At 47.0% G+C, this 14,677-nt stretch overlaps 1 protein-coding gene and 1 non-coding gene across 4 annotated transcripts in view; both read left to right on the top strand.

The window, feature by feature from the left end:
* The window catches only part of EAPP (E2F associated phosphoprotein), a 33,623-nt gene that overhangs the window by 2,867 nt on the left and 16,079 nt on the right, over nucleotides 1–14,677 (top strand). For all 3 annotated transcript variants that reach the window (XM_064365783.1, XM_064365781.1, XM_064365782.1), the window contains exons 2-4: nucleotides 7,526–7,706; nucleotides 12,182–12,363; nucleotides 14,581–14,676. In XM_064365783.1, coding sequence (XP_064221853.1) covers nucleotides 7,633–7,706; nucleotides 12,182–12,363; nucleotides 14,581–14,676 — 352 coding nt within the window. In that variant the 5' untranslated portion in view covers nucleotides 7,526–7,632. The remainder of the gene's footprint in view (nucleotides 1–7,525; nucleotides 7,707–12,181; nucleotides 12,364–14,580; nucleotide 14,677) is intronic.
* Nucleotides 4,348–4,511, top strand: LOC135270463 (U1 spliceosomal RNA). The gene has a single exon (XR_010338637.1). It is a non-coding gene; the product is annotated as a U1 spliceosomal RNA (small nuclear RNA).

Raw genomic sequence — 14,677 nt, 5'->3', positions numbered from 1 at the left:
GGCGCGCGGCCGCGGGCCTGGGACCGGGGAGACGCGAGAGAGGAGGGGCGGAGAGAGGGGGTGGAGGAGGGGAGAGGGAGCTCGCGGCCCGTGAGACATCTACTCTGACGTTCTAGTTAAAATGAGTATTATTTTGTAGCTTGAAGTTCAAAGTTAGACTGGGTCATTTGTCGTCCTATCTTTGTCTAACCTTTTTACTGTCGGAAAATCAGTCCCTTGAGCTAGTCAGGCCTCGGGTGGTGCCTACCTTGTTTACATTATCCTCTCCTCTCTCTCTCCCTCTCTGTTTCTCTCTTTCCCTCCCTCCCTCCCTCCCTCCCTTCCTTCTCTTTCCTGGAGTCTCGCTCCGTCGCCCGGGTTCAAGCGATTCTCGTGCCTCAGCCTCGCGAGTAGCTGGGACTACAGGCGCGCGCCACCACGCCCAGCTAATTTTTGTATTTTTAGTAGAAATGAGATTTCACCATATTAACCAGGCTGGTCTCGAACTCCTGACCTCGTGACTCGCCCCGCCCCGCCCCGCCCCGCCCCAGCCTCCGTAAGTGCTGGGATTACAATTGAAATTCACCAGATCTTCCCAGACAGAAAATAAAAGGCGGTCCCCTCTTTCATCAGGATTGCTTCCTCACCCCTGCCCAGTTCCTGTTTTCTCATAGATTGTTACATTTCTTTCCTGTGGGGAGATGGATTTGAGACTGAGCCACCATCTCCTTAGCTTTAGAGCGCGGCCACTGAAATTAAAGGCTTCTTGCCAATAATCATCTTCTCAGAGATTGGCTTTCTGTGTGGCAAGCGGCAGGACCTAAACTGAACCCCTGGTGTTCCGGTAACAGAATTACAGGCTTTGCTCCTCCTTTTCTTTTTATGTACTTATTTATTTTTTGAGATGGAGTCTCGCTCTGTCGCCCAGACTGGAGTGCAGTGGTGCAATCTCACCTCACTGCAACATCTGCTTCCCGGGTTCAAGCGGTTCCCTGCCTCAGCCTCCCAACTAGCTGGGATTACGCCACCACGCCCAGCTAATTTTTGTATTTTTAGTAGAGACGGGGTTTCGCTGTGTTGACGAGGCTGGTCTCGAGCTCCTCACTTCATGATCCAATCGCCTCGGCCTACCAAAATGCTGGGATTACAGGCGTGAGCCACCGTGCCCGGCCTCTGGTTCTCATCTTCTAAATATGTAAAACACTAACAGCTTCAATAAGCTAAAATTACATAAAGAAGGCGTGCACCTGTAGTCCCACCTACTTGGGAGGCTGAGGCAGGAGAATCGCTTGAACCCGGGAGGCGGTGGTTGCAAGGAGCCAAGATCCAGCCACTGCACTCTAGCCTGGGCGACAGAGTGAGACTCCATCTAAAAATTTTAAAAAAAGTTTTTTAAAGGCTCAAAATTTTATCAAAACTGAATCACAGATTACTGTTAAATGATAGTTACTCATTTAAGCAAGGGCAATAATCAAAAGACCTCAAAGGCAGTGCAGAAAGTTACATAGATATAAAAACCCTAATCCTTTTAAAGCCGAGGCGGGTGGATCGCGAGGTCAGGAGTTCAAGACCAGCCTGGCCAAGATGGTGAACTCTTGTCTCTACTAAAAATACAAAAATTAGCAGGGCGTGGTGGCAGGCACCTGTAATCCCAGCTACTCAGGAGGCTGAGGCAGAGAATCCCTTGAACCTGGGAGCGGAGGTTGGGTTGAGCCGAGATGGCACCAATACACTCCAGCCTGGGCGACAAACTGAGATTGTGTCTCAGAAAGAAAAGAAAATGTAAAAGCCGTCAAACCGGGTGGCTTATGCCTGTAATCCCAGCATCATTTAGGGATGTGGAGGCAGGAGGATCCCTTGAGTCCAAGAATTGAAGACCAGCCTCGGCAATAAATTGACATCCTGTCTCTACTAAAAATAAGTTAACCAGGCATAGTGACGTGAACCACAATATGATATCAGGCTGGAGTGCAGTGGCGTAATCTCGGCTCACCGCAACCTCCATCTCCTGGGTTCAAGCAATTCTCCTGCCTCAGCCTCCCGAGTAGCTGGGACTACAGGCGTGCGCCACCATGCCCAGCTAATTTTTGTATTTTTAGTAGAGACGGGGTTTCACCATGTTGACCAGGATGATCTCGATCTCTTGACCTTGTGATCCACCCGTCTCGGCCTCCCAAAGTGCTGGGATTATAGGCGTGAGTCACCGCGCCCGGCTGATACTTCTTTCATGACCATTTTCTTCTCTTTTCTCTTTTCCTCTCCTCCCCTCCCTTCTTCTCTTTTCTTTGAGAGGGAGTTTCAGTCTTGCCTCGCTGCAACTTCTGCCTCCCGGGTTCAAGCTATTCTCCTGCTTCGGCCTCCCTAGTAACTGGGATTACAGGCATGCGCCACCACGTCCAGCTAATTTTGTATTTTTAATAGAGACCGGGTTTCTCCAAGTTGGTCAGGCTGGTTTCAAACCCGACCTCAGGAGATCTGACCGCCTCGGCCTCCCAAAGTGCTGGGATTACAGGTGTGAGCCACCGCGCCCACGCGTTTGTTTACATTTTCGTTGATGATGTCCTTGAGGTGTTGCGCAGGTTCCCTGGACCTGTATCTAGGTTTCCCTAGTTATGGGCCATGGATCATGTAGTACAGTGAGAAACATAAGTGAAAAAGTGAAACATAAGTGAAAATTCACAAAAGTGAATGCCACCCTGTCTATTTATTCTTGTTTTTCTTCTTGTGAAAAAGAAACACAAGCCTGATAAACCTGAATTGATTATTTACCAGGTCGACTGACTGGGAACAGAGTAGGAGAGTGATCCTTTTCGGAGTATACCTTTTAATGTAATTTTAGCTTATTGAAGCTGTTAGTGTTTTACATATTTAGAAGATGAGAACCAGAGGCCGGGCACGGTGGCTCACGCCTGTAATCCCAGCATTTTGGTAGGCCGAGGCGATTGGATCATGAAGTGAGGAGCTCGAGACCAGCCTCGTCAACACAGCGAAACCCCGTCTCTACTAAAAATACAAAAATTAGCTGGGCGTGGTGGCGTAATCCCAGCTAGTTGGGAGGCTGAGGCAGGGAACCGCTTGAACCCGGGAAGCAGATGTTGCAGTGAGGTGAGATTGCACCACTGCACTCCAGTCTGGGCGACAGAGCGAGACTCCATCTCAAAAAATAAATAAGTACATAAAAAGAAAAGGAGGAGCAAAGCCTGTAATTCTGTTACCGGAACACCAGGGGTTCAGTTTAGGTCCTGCCGCTTGCCACACAGAAAGCCAATCTCTGAGAAGATGAGTATTGGCAAGAAGCCTTTAATTTCAGTGGCCGCGCTCTAAAGCTAAGGAGATGGTGGCTCAGTCTCAAATCCATCTCCCCACAGGAAAGAAATGTAACAATCTATGAGAAAACAGGAACTGGGCAGGGGTGAGGAAGCAATCCTGATGAAAGAGGGGACCGCCTTTTATTTTCTGTCTGGGAAGATCTGGTGAATTTCAATTGTAATCCCAGCACTTACGGAGGCTGGGGCGGGGCGGGGCGGGGCGGGGCGAGTCACGAGGTCAGGAGTTCGAGACCAGCCTGGTTAATATGGTGAAATCTCATTTCTACTAAAAATACAAAAATTAGCTGGGCGTGGTGGCGCGCGCCTGTAGTCCCAGCTACTCGCGAGGCTGAGGCACGAGAATCGCTTGAACCCGGGCGACGGAGCGAGACTCCAGGAAAGAGAAGGAAGGGAGGGAGGGAGGGAGGGAGGGAAAGAGAGAAACAGAGAGGGAGAGAGAGAGGAGAGGATAATGTAAACAAGGTAGGCACCACCCGAGGCCTGACTAGCTCAAGGGACTGATTTTCCGACAGTAAAAAGGTTAGACAAAGATAGGACGACAAATGACCCAGTCTAACTTTGAACTTCAAGCTACAAAATAATACTCATTTTAACTAGAACGTCAGAGTAGATGTCTCACGGGCCGCGAGCTCCCTCTCCCCTCCTCCACCCCCTCTCTCCGCCCCTCCTCTCTCGCGTCTCCCCGGTCCCAGGCCCGCGGCCGCGCGCCGACCGGCGCCTACCCAGCCTCGGAGCGCGCCCCTTGTAGGTCTCGCGTCTGCGAGGGGGAAGAGAACGAAGCGCCGGGGACGTTCCCCGGCCGTGAGGGCGTGGTATATGCAGATAAGCACGGCGCGCGGAGGCTGTCGGTCCCGCTCGGCCTGGGACACCCACGTCCCACGCCCGACTTCGGAGTGGTTTCTGGGTGGTTTTCCCGAGCGGCGAGGGTGAAGCGAGGGAGTCTTGAAGGGGCGAGAGGACTGGGGCCGCGGAAGGGAAGTGACCGTGTGTGAAAGTGTGACGGGCGCGAGGGAGTGAGTAGACGGGAGCCTGGCAACTCATACTTACCTGGCAGGGGAGATACCATGATCACGAAGGTGGTTTTCCCAGGGCGAGGCTTATCCATTGCACTCCGGATGTGCTGACCCCTGCGATTTCCCCAAATGTGGGAAACTCGACTGCATAATTTGTGGTAGTGGGGGACTGCGTTCGCGCTTTCCCCTGGCTTTGCGTGTCTTACAATGTCAGAGTTCCGTGGGCTTGTGGCTTTGGCTTGTTTAGAGGATGTGATGCTGTTCTCGTGTACGTTCTTTTCGGCGTGTTATCGCTTCTGTGGTCGGCGGAGATTACCTGATGCGTGTCATCCGGCTCTTCTTCCCAGGCCCAACTGCTACCCGGTGTCCCGTTTCACTGCAACTGTCTTCTCTCGACTAGGGGGGACTGGGGGACGCGCGTGAGTGGACTACATTTCCTGACCTCGTCATCCGCCCGCCTCGGTCTCCCGAGGTGCTGCAGTTACAGGCGTGTGCCACCGTGCCCGGTCTCTTTCTTCCTCTCCCGCCCCCCACAGTACTTAGTACCTTGCTACTTAGTAGCAGTGTGGCCTTCGACCAGCAGCTTCAGCATCACCTGGCACCTTGGAAGTGACTCAGTTAAGAACTCACACTTGAGGCCCCACCTTTGCAACATCTATTGAGTCAGAATGTGCATTCCATCCACGCTGAAGTTTGAGCAGCACTGATCGAACATGCTGTGATTTAGTTTTCTATCTAACATCACCCCCTGGAATGTAAGCTCCAGGTCAGCGATTCCTACTTGTTTTGTTGACTGCTCCATCCACAGGTGGCTAGAAAGCTGCCTGCCTATGATAGGGCTTTCAATATATTTATTGACAGCAGGTGCCCAGGTTCTAGCTCTGAACCCAGGGGAGATTAATACTGGGTCCTTCCTACAGAGAAATCACAGAGTTGCACACCCTCTCTGTTCGGCTTCATCATCAGCACTTGATTCCATTTGCTCGAGAGCTACGAAACTAGTCGACCTCTGTCAGCCTCTTCAGCCCCTTCTCACTTGAGGAAAATGTGATCATTTTACAGGCATCAGAAAAAGGCAAGTGTGGGGTAAGCACCTTATTTTTCTCACACCCCTACCCCTTCTATTTACCCAATGGTTTAACCTGGTTTGAGACAACCATCATCTTGCCTGGATTAGTAAATCTCCTGATTGGTCTCCCTGCTTTTCATTTTTTGATCACATCATGCCACACCTCTGCTCTAAACCCGCTTCACCCAGATTTAAAGCCTTACTATGGTGTCTACAAGACCCTCATGATCTTAGTCCCACCCAGTCACCTCTGTGACTGATTTTTTTTTTTTTTTTTTTTTTTTTTTTTTTTTTTTTTGAGATGGAATTTTGCTCTTGTTGCTCAGGCTGGAGCGCAATGGCGCAATCTTGGCTCACCGCAACCTCCGCCTCCCAGGTTCAAGCGATTCTCCTGCCTCAGCCTCCTGAGTAGCTGGGATTACGGGCTAAGACTAGAGCAGAACTTTGATCTGCTCCTGGATCTATGCCAGTAAATTCTCAGAAAGCCTCAACAAACTGCTGAGGAAACCAGTGGTAGACTCTGGGACTTCTGGGTACACAACTGCATTTTTCTTTTTTTTTTTTTTTTTTTAAGACGGAGTCTCCTCTGTCGTCCAGGCTGGAGTGCAGTGGCAGGATCTTGGCTCACTGCAACCTCCGCCTCCTGGATTCAAGCGAGTCTCCTGCCCGGCTAATTTCTGTATGTTTAGTAGAGACGGGGTTTCACCATGTTGCCCACGTTGGTCTCGAACTCCTGATCTCAGGTGGTCTGCCCGCCTCGGCCTCCCAAAGTGCTGGGATTACAGGCATGAGCCACGGCTGCCAACAAGCCCCAGCACCTGCCTGGGTGGGATCAGCAGCTCCCACGGACTCCATCGCCCCCTTGGGTGGGAACGTGGGGAGGCAGGGAACTCACCCCCGGCAGGTCCTTCCTAACCCTGAGCCGGATACTTGCCTGTACCAGGATTAATTGCCAATACATACTCTGCCGTTTCTGCCAGCGGTTACAGATCCCGGGATACTTCCCCCAGGTGCCTAGTAGTCCACGCCAAATAAAGACATTTCTCTACACACCCCAAACTAGCAGGAAAAAGCGGCTTTGGCCTAGAAAAGCACGAGATGGCAACTTTTCGACGAGGATACCCATGAGAACAAAAAGCCAACGGTGGCATCTCGATGCCAAACACAGAAGCGGGACCCTCTTCCCCTCGGGGGTGCGAAAAACAAAACACACGCACGATACCTGACTGACAGGCACGCAAACCAGAAACGCAACACCAAACAATAATAAGCAATACAGCTACTTAGTGGTTGATGGGTGGACAGTGTATACAGCATGGACAGTTACTTCAGTAATTATTATCTATTAAGAACCACATGTGACTGGGCACAGTGGCTCACACCTATAATTCCAGTACCTTGGGAGAACGAGGCATGAGGATCACTGGAGCCCAGGAGTTTGCAACATAGTGAGAAACTTGTCTCTATAAAAAATTAAAATAAACAAAAAGCAACTACATTTGATAATAAATTTAAAGTCTTCAAAAGCGACTATTTTAGCACTGCCCATCCATAGTGAATAGTTTGTAAGACACAATTTGATATGAAAAATGTATGTGTAAGTACCTCAGAATTCAAAGTTAAAGGGGTATAGATAATTTAATAAAAATTATTAGCATCAGTGATGAGGTGGGAATTTTGTGTATAATATCCAATTCACAAATTAAAATTGAATTTGGGTTATGTGATCCACTAATTTTTCAGTGGTTTTTAGATATTTGTGTTAACATTTTTATTATTATTATTTTATTTTTACGGGGGAGGGCAGGGTAGGGTGATGGGAGAGTGGGGTCGTGTTAACATTTTTTTAAAAAGGTCTTACTCTCTTGTCTAGGCAAGAGTATACAATGGCAGTCACAGCTCACTGCACCTTTGAACTCCTGGGCTCAAGCAATCCTCCTGCGTCAGCCTCCCTGCCTAGCTAATGTTTTAAACTTTTGTAGACATAGAGTGTCATTTTGTTGCCTGGGGTTGTCTTGAACTCCTGGCCTCAAGTGATTTTCCTACGTTGGTCTCCCAAAGTGTTGGTATTACAGGCACGAGCCCCGCCTCTTCCCCACCTTTTATCTGACCCTTCGCTTCTGTCGTCTGCGCAGGCGCGCAAGGGGGACTCGGAAGTGCAGGCGGAAGTAGCGTCGGGACGCTTTAGGGACGGGACTTGCAGAGTAAACAGAGTGGAAGGTGTAGGCCGCTGCAGGCCACCATGAGCCGGCTTCCGGATGACTACGACCCCTACGCGATTGAAGAGCCTAGTGACGAGGAGCCGGCTTTGAGCAGGTGGGCCCTGCCTTATCCTGGCACCCGAGGCTTCGGGCGGAGGCCTGGCTTGTCACCTCCCCTCGTTGCGCCTGCCGAGCCTATGCAGACCCTCGGCCTAGCGGCTCGGGAGCCTGTCGTACATCACTGTCACTTGTGCGAGGCCAAAGGGCTTTCGTGATGGGGTCGCGCAGCTCCCGGGGAGGCGGGGCCGATTTTTCTGTAGAAAGAGAGATATTACGGAATCACCGGGGACCGCGTGTAAATCTTCAAAAGCAATGAGATTGAAACCTGCCTCTACTGCTTGGCAGCAGAGTGACCTAAGGCAGGTCACTTATCTGTAAAATGTAACTATAATAACCTATAGTTGTACAAGCTATATAACATAGTATGACACATGTAAATTTATTGTGAGGCTCATAGGACTTAATGTGAAGTGCCCATCTTGACTAAACTGCCATAAACAGAAATAAGGGAATATTGAACAGGACTTTTTTTTTTTTCTACACGGGGGACTGCTTTATTTTTGCTCCTAGCTACAGAGGTAAATCATAAGGTCCTTGTCTTCCAGAGCCTTACAGTATAATAAGGGTAATAAGATAAAGTAGATACCTTGAAGAGCATTGTAGAAAATATTGACCTGAGACAGGCACAGACGAAAGTTTGTGGGATTCTAGAAGGGTGCGATTTATTCTACAGGGAAACTTGAAGCTATGTTGCCAAGAGATTTCTACACCAATTTAGTTATTTCTTTTTCTTTCTTCTTCTTCTTCTTTTTTTTTTTTTTTTTGAGAGAAAGTCTCACCCTGTCACCCATGCTGGAGTGTAGTGGCGAGATCACGGCTCACTGCAGCCTTCGCCTCCTGGGTTCAAGCAATTCTCCTACCTCAGCCTCCTGAGTAGCTAGGATTACAGGCATGCACCACCACCCCTGGCTAACTTTTGTGTTTTTAGTAGAGACGGGGTTTCACCATGTTGGTCAGGGGGATCTTAAACTCCCAACCTCCTGATCTGCCTGCCTTGGCCTCCCGCAGTGCTGGAATTACAGGTGTGAGCCACTGCGCCTGGCCTAGTTACTTCTTTTTTTTTTTTGAAACGGAGTCTGCTCTGTTGCCCAAGCTGGAGTGCAGTGGCACAATCTCAGCTCACTGCAACCTCCGCCTCCTGGGTTTAAGTGATTGCCCTGTCTCAGCCTCCTGAGTAGCTAGGATTACAGGTATGCACCACCATACCTGGCTAATTTCTGTATTTAGTACAGATGGGGTTTCTCCATTTTGGTCAGGCTGGTCTTGAACTCCTGACCTCGTAATCCACCCACCTTGGCCTCTCAAAGTACTGGGATTACAGGCGTGAGCTACCGTGCCTGGCCCTAGTTATTTCTTAAGCTGTCAGCAGATTCTGTTTTTTTTTTTTTTTTTTTTTGAGACAAAGTTTCACTTTTGTTGCCCAGACTGGAGTGCAGTGGTGTGTTCTGGGCTCACCGAAACCTCTACCTCCTGGGTTCAAGTGATGATCCTGCCTCAGCCTCCTGAGTAGCTGGTATTACAGGCATGTGCCACCATGCCCAGCTAATTTTGTATTTTTAGTAAAGATGGAGTTTCTCCATGTTGGTCAGGCTGATGTCGAACTCCCGACCTCAGGTGATCCACCTGCCTCAGCCTCCAAGTGTCTTGGGATTGCAGGCATGAGCCACCGTGCCTGGCCAGATCCTAGTCTTAAAGCTTAAAACATTCATTCTATTCAAAGAAGCTTTCTGTGAAGCCATGCTTTCATTAACAACCTTGGCCGGGTGTGGTGGCCCATGCTTGTAGTCCCAGGACTTTGGGAGGCTGAGGTGGGAGAATCTCTTGAGCCTAGTAGTAAAGGAACAGCCTGGGCAACATAATGAGATCTTATTTCTTAAAAAAAAAAAAAAAAATTAAAAGAACAATGTTTCCTCATATTGTCATGGGAGACATTGGATGCATAGGAAATCAGACTGCTATTAAGATTTCTTTGGTGAGGAGTGAGGATTTATACCAGGATTCTCTGTGAAAAAGAGTTTCAGTTATGGGTCCTGTCTGTGAAAGGACACAGACACACACACGTCTCATTTATTTATTTATTTAGAGACTGAGTATCACTCTGTTGCCCAGGCTGGAGTGCAGTGGCGGGATCTTGGGTCACTGTAGCCTCTGCCTCCCGGGTTCCAGTGATTCTCCTGCCTCAGCCTTCTGGGTAGCTGGGATTGCAGGCATGTGCTACCACACCCGGCTTATTTTTTGTATTTTTAGTAGAGATTGGGTTTCAACATGTTGGCCAGACTGGTCTCGAACTCCTGACCTTAGGTGATCTACCTGCCTCGACTTCCCAAAGTGCTAGGATTAGAGGCTTGAGCCATGGAGTCCGGCATGTTGTAACATTTCTTTTCTTTTTTTTTTTTGAGATGGAGTTTCGCTCTTGTCACCCAGGCTGGAGTGCAATGGCTCGATCTCGGCTCACCGCAATCTCTGCCTCCTGGGTTCAAGGGATTCTCCTGCCTCAGCCTCCTGAGTAGCTGGGACTACGGCGCGCGCCACCATGCCCGGCTAATTTTTGTATTTTTAATAGAGATGGGGTTTCACCATGTTGACCAGGATGGTCTCGATCTCTTGACCTTGTGATCCACCCGCCTCGGCCTCCCAAAGTGCTGGGATTACAGGCATGAGCCACCGCGCCCGGCTCGTAACATTTCTTTAAAGAAGCTTTATAATCCTGAGACAGTTGCCACTGGTAAGGTAACTGTAAAGTTGAATATTATAAAAACAAAACAATGTTATCTGACAGTATTGCCTGCTGAAGACTCTAAGACAAATGCTTATTATTTTAAAAAGGGAGATTAGTGTTAGGTATCTGTCAGGATTTAATTTTACACTATTTATAAGCTAATACATTGTAGCTTGTCACTGTTTCACAGAAACTGACTGAAGACACGAGACTCCTGGGTCAAAGATAAGACTACACATAGCACAGCAAGCAGCATGAACATCATGTTTGTGTGACTTGCTCTTGCTTCTCAGCCCTACAAGTATTACGCTGAGGGTCCTAGAAGAATGCTGCATATTCAGTCGTTTGGCATTGTGGCTAAAAAATACTTCAGCTTGGAGAATCCACCTCTTTCATAGCAGACAATAAATATACCTGCTCTTTGTCCTGGAAGGAGACATTATCTCATTTCTCAAAGTTGTTTGCTGCAAACACAATCCTGAGAAATGGCTGGAGTGAACAGTGGTCAGAACCTTGCATTCTTGGCATACTTAACTTGCATATCCAGGATCCATGATGCATTATTGCCTTTCCCAGCAGTGCTGAAAACTGAGACTTTGCTTGAAATAATCACAAGGATTGAAGAAAATTGGCAGAAAAAATAACTCTTGCTTTGTGATTCTGTTTTTTTAAGTTAAACATTTTATTTTGAGGTTTTTGTAGATTCACATTCAGTTATAAGAAATAATACAGGCCTGGTGCAGTGGCTCACACCTATAAGTCTAACACTTTGGTAGGCTGAGGCAGGAGACTCACTTGAGCTCAAGAGTTCAAGACCAGCCTGAGCAATATGGTGAAATCCTGTCTCTACCAAAAACATAAGAAATTAACTGAGTATGGTAGTGCATACCTGTGGTCCTAGCTACTTGGGAGGCTGAGGCAGTTGGGTGACTTGAGCCCGGGAGGCAGAGGTTTCAGTGAGCCAAGATGGCACCACTGTACTCCAGCTTGGGCAACACAGTGATATCCCCGTCTTAAAGAATAAGAGAAATAATACAGAGAGATCCTGTGTATCCTTTCCCCAGTTTCATCCAGTGTTAACATATTACAAAACTATAGTGCAATATCACAACCAGAATATCTGTCTATCTATCTATCTATCTATCTATCTATCTATCTATCTATCTATCTATCTATCTGTTTATTTTTTGAAATGGCATGTCTGAATCCTGTAATCCCAGCTACTTGGGAGGCTGAGACAGGAGAATCACTTGGACCCAGGAGGCGGAGGTTGCATTGAGCCAAGATCATGCCACTGCACTATAGCCTCAGTGACAAGAGTGAGACTCAATCTCAAAACAAACAAACAAAAAACAGTCTGGGCATCATGGTGAAACCCCATCTCTACAAAATTAAAAAAAAAAAAAAAAGCTGGGCATGGTGGCATGTGCCTGTAGTCCCAGCTACTGGGGAAGCTGAGGTGGGAGGCTCACTTGAACTGGGGAGGTGGAGGTTGCAGTGAGCTGAGATCATGGCACTGCACTGCAACCTGGGTGACAGAGTGAGAGTCCATCTCCAAAAAAAAAAAAAAAATTGAAAATTAAAAAAAGATTAGAAATATGCAGAGCTAGCCTATTGAGAATAGCAATATGTAATATACATCAAATGCAACCATGTAAAACTTAAACTTGTTGTTGGACGGTAAGATACTGGGAGTTTTAAATTATTTTAATTTTAAAATATTCGTATTCTTTTTGATTTAAATATCCTAGCTCTGAAGATGAAGTGGATGTGCTTTTACATGGAACTCCTGACCAAAAACGAAAACTCATCAGAGAATGTCTTACTGGAGAAAGTGAATCATCTAGTGAAGATGAATTTGAAAAGGAAATGGAAGCTGAATTAAATTCTACCATGAAAACAATGCGGGACAAGTTATCCTCTCTGGGAACTGGTAAACTTTTGGTTCAATTTTATATATATATTTTTGTAAGCTCCATAAGGGCGGGAACCTTATTTGTGCTCTTCTGTGTCCCCAGCACTTTTAGTAGGTGTTCAGTAAATATTTATTGAATGAAAGAGTCTTCTTTTTCTCATTTAAAAAAAAGTTACTGATTTATTTATTATTTTAGATTCATTCTGCCACTCAGGCTGGAGTACAGTGGTGTGATCATAGCTCACTGCAGCCTAAAACTCCTGGGCTCAAATGATCCTCTCACCTCAGCCTCCTGAATAACTGAGATCACAGGCATGTACCACTGTGCCCAGCTAATTAAAAAAAAAAATTGTAGCGGCCAGGCACAGTGACTCATGTCTGTAATCCCAGCACTTTGAGAGGTTGAGGTAGGTGGATCTCTTGAGGTCAGGAGTTCAAGACCAGCCTGGCCAACATGGTGAAACCCCATTTCTACTAAAAATATAAAAAATTAGCTGGGCTTGGTGGCACGCACCTGTGGTCCCAGCTACTGGGGAGGCTGAGGCAGGAGAATCACTTGAACCCGGGAGATGGAGGTTGCAGTGAGCTGAGATCGCACCATTGTACTCAGCCTGTGTGACAGAGCGAGACTCCATCTCAAAAAAAAAAAAAAAAAAATTAAAAAAAATTTATAGAGACAGGGTCTCAACTATGTTGTCCAGGCTGGTCTTAAACTCCTGGCTCAAGTGATCTTCCTGCCTTGGCCTCCCAAAGTGCTGGAATTACAGGTGTGAGCTACTGTGCCTGGCCTGGAGTTTACTTTGATGACTACAGAGAACTGTCTTATGCGCTTGGAAAGAGATTAGTTAGTACTGTTTACTTGGTTAATTTTATTTTGCAGTTTTTACTCTGGGTTAAAAAAAAGACACACAAACTTACAGAAGTATTTTTAGGGTTAGATGGCACTAAAATGTGGCAGTTTTAATCATGTATCACCACAGATTGCTATCTCATTTAGTAAGTAATGAAACATACTTCATTTTGATACTTGGTCTTTATGTAAAATGTACCTGACCTGAAAACTGGTTTGTGAAACTAGGACTCTGTCCTGGCGCAGTGGCTTACACCTGTAATCCTAGCACTTTGGGAGGCTGAGGCGGGTAGATCACGATGTTAGGAGTTCAAGACCAGCCTGACCAACATGGTGAAACCCTGCCTCTACTAAAAATACAAAAAATTAGCCAGGCGCAATGGCAGGCGCCTGTAATCCCAGCTACTTGGTAGGCTGAGGCAAGAGAATCTTTTGAATTGGGGGTGAGGGGGCGGTGCAGAGGTTGCAGTGAGCTGAGTGAGACTCCATCTCAAAAAAAAAGAAAGTAGGACTCTTCAGCAGCATTGATTTTCAGTTGATACGCTATGAATTAGCTGGAAAGAACTGAAAGCATATAATAATATAATAAAAGCTAAATCAGATGCTAATTAAGAGGAATTAGGGATGTGGGCATATGATGACATCTGGGCTCAAGTGAGGAGAAGACTGTGTCCTTGACTCATTTCTCCTGCCTTCCTATAGGGTTCTTAGTAGGGTTCTTATCCTTTGTTTTTTTTGAGACGGAGTCTGACTCTGTCCCCTAGGCTGGAGTGCAGTGGCGCCATCTCGGCTCACTGCAACCTCCGCCTCCCGGGTTCAAGTGTTTCTCCTGCCTCAGCCTCCCCAGTAGCTGGGACTACAGGCACATGCCACCATGCCCAGTTATTTTTTTGTATTTTTAGTAGAGACGGGGTTCCATATTAGCCAGGATGGTCTTGGTCTCCTGACCTTGTGATCCACCCGCCTTGGCCTCCCAAAGTGCTGGGATTACAGGCATGAGCCACTGTACCCGGCTCTTATCTTTTTTCTTCCAGTGTTTTTAGAACAAAATGTTTGCTCTTTGTTCTGCACAGTGAACTGCATGACCGAAAGGTAGAGATACGTGTGCTGGCAACCTGAAAATATGGCTATTTTATTTAATGAGATTTGTGGGAAGGGAGAGAGAAGAATTTTCTCAAGATTTGGAACATTTTAAGGAGGGTCAGTTCTCTGTGCCTGCACAGGACATAGACATCGAGTAAGTCATTGATGTGAAAATATTTCACCATCAAATGATATTATGAATGAGTTGATATTGCTTTGAGGTGATGGAAGAATATATGGAGTTTTTTGTCTTGTGAATTATGTATGGTTTAGTCTATAAACTTTACATCTGCTTTGATTAGGATCTTCCTCAGGAAATGGAAAAGTTGCAACAGCTCCAGCAAGATACTATGATGATGTATATTTTGATTCTGATTCTGAGGATGAAGACAAAGCAGG

This window comes from Aotus nancymaae, unplaced genomic scaffold (genome assembly GCF_030222135.1).
Source record: "Aotus nancymaae isolate 86718 unplaced genomic scaffold, 86718_ANA_hifiasm-v0.15.2.pri h1tg000062l, whole genome shotgun sequence".
Lineage (NCBI taxonomy): Eukaryota > Metazoa > Chordata > Mammalia > Primates > Aotidae > Aotus > Aotus nancymaae.
Note: the sequence above shows the minus strand (reverse complement) of the source record. Positions and strands in the feature narration are given on the sequence as shown.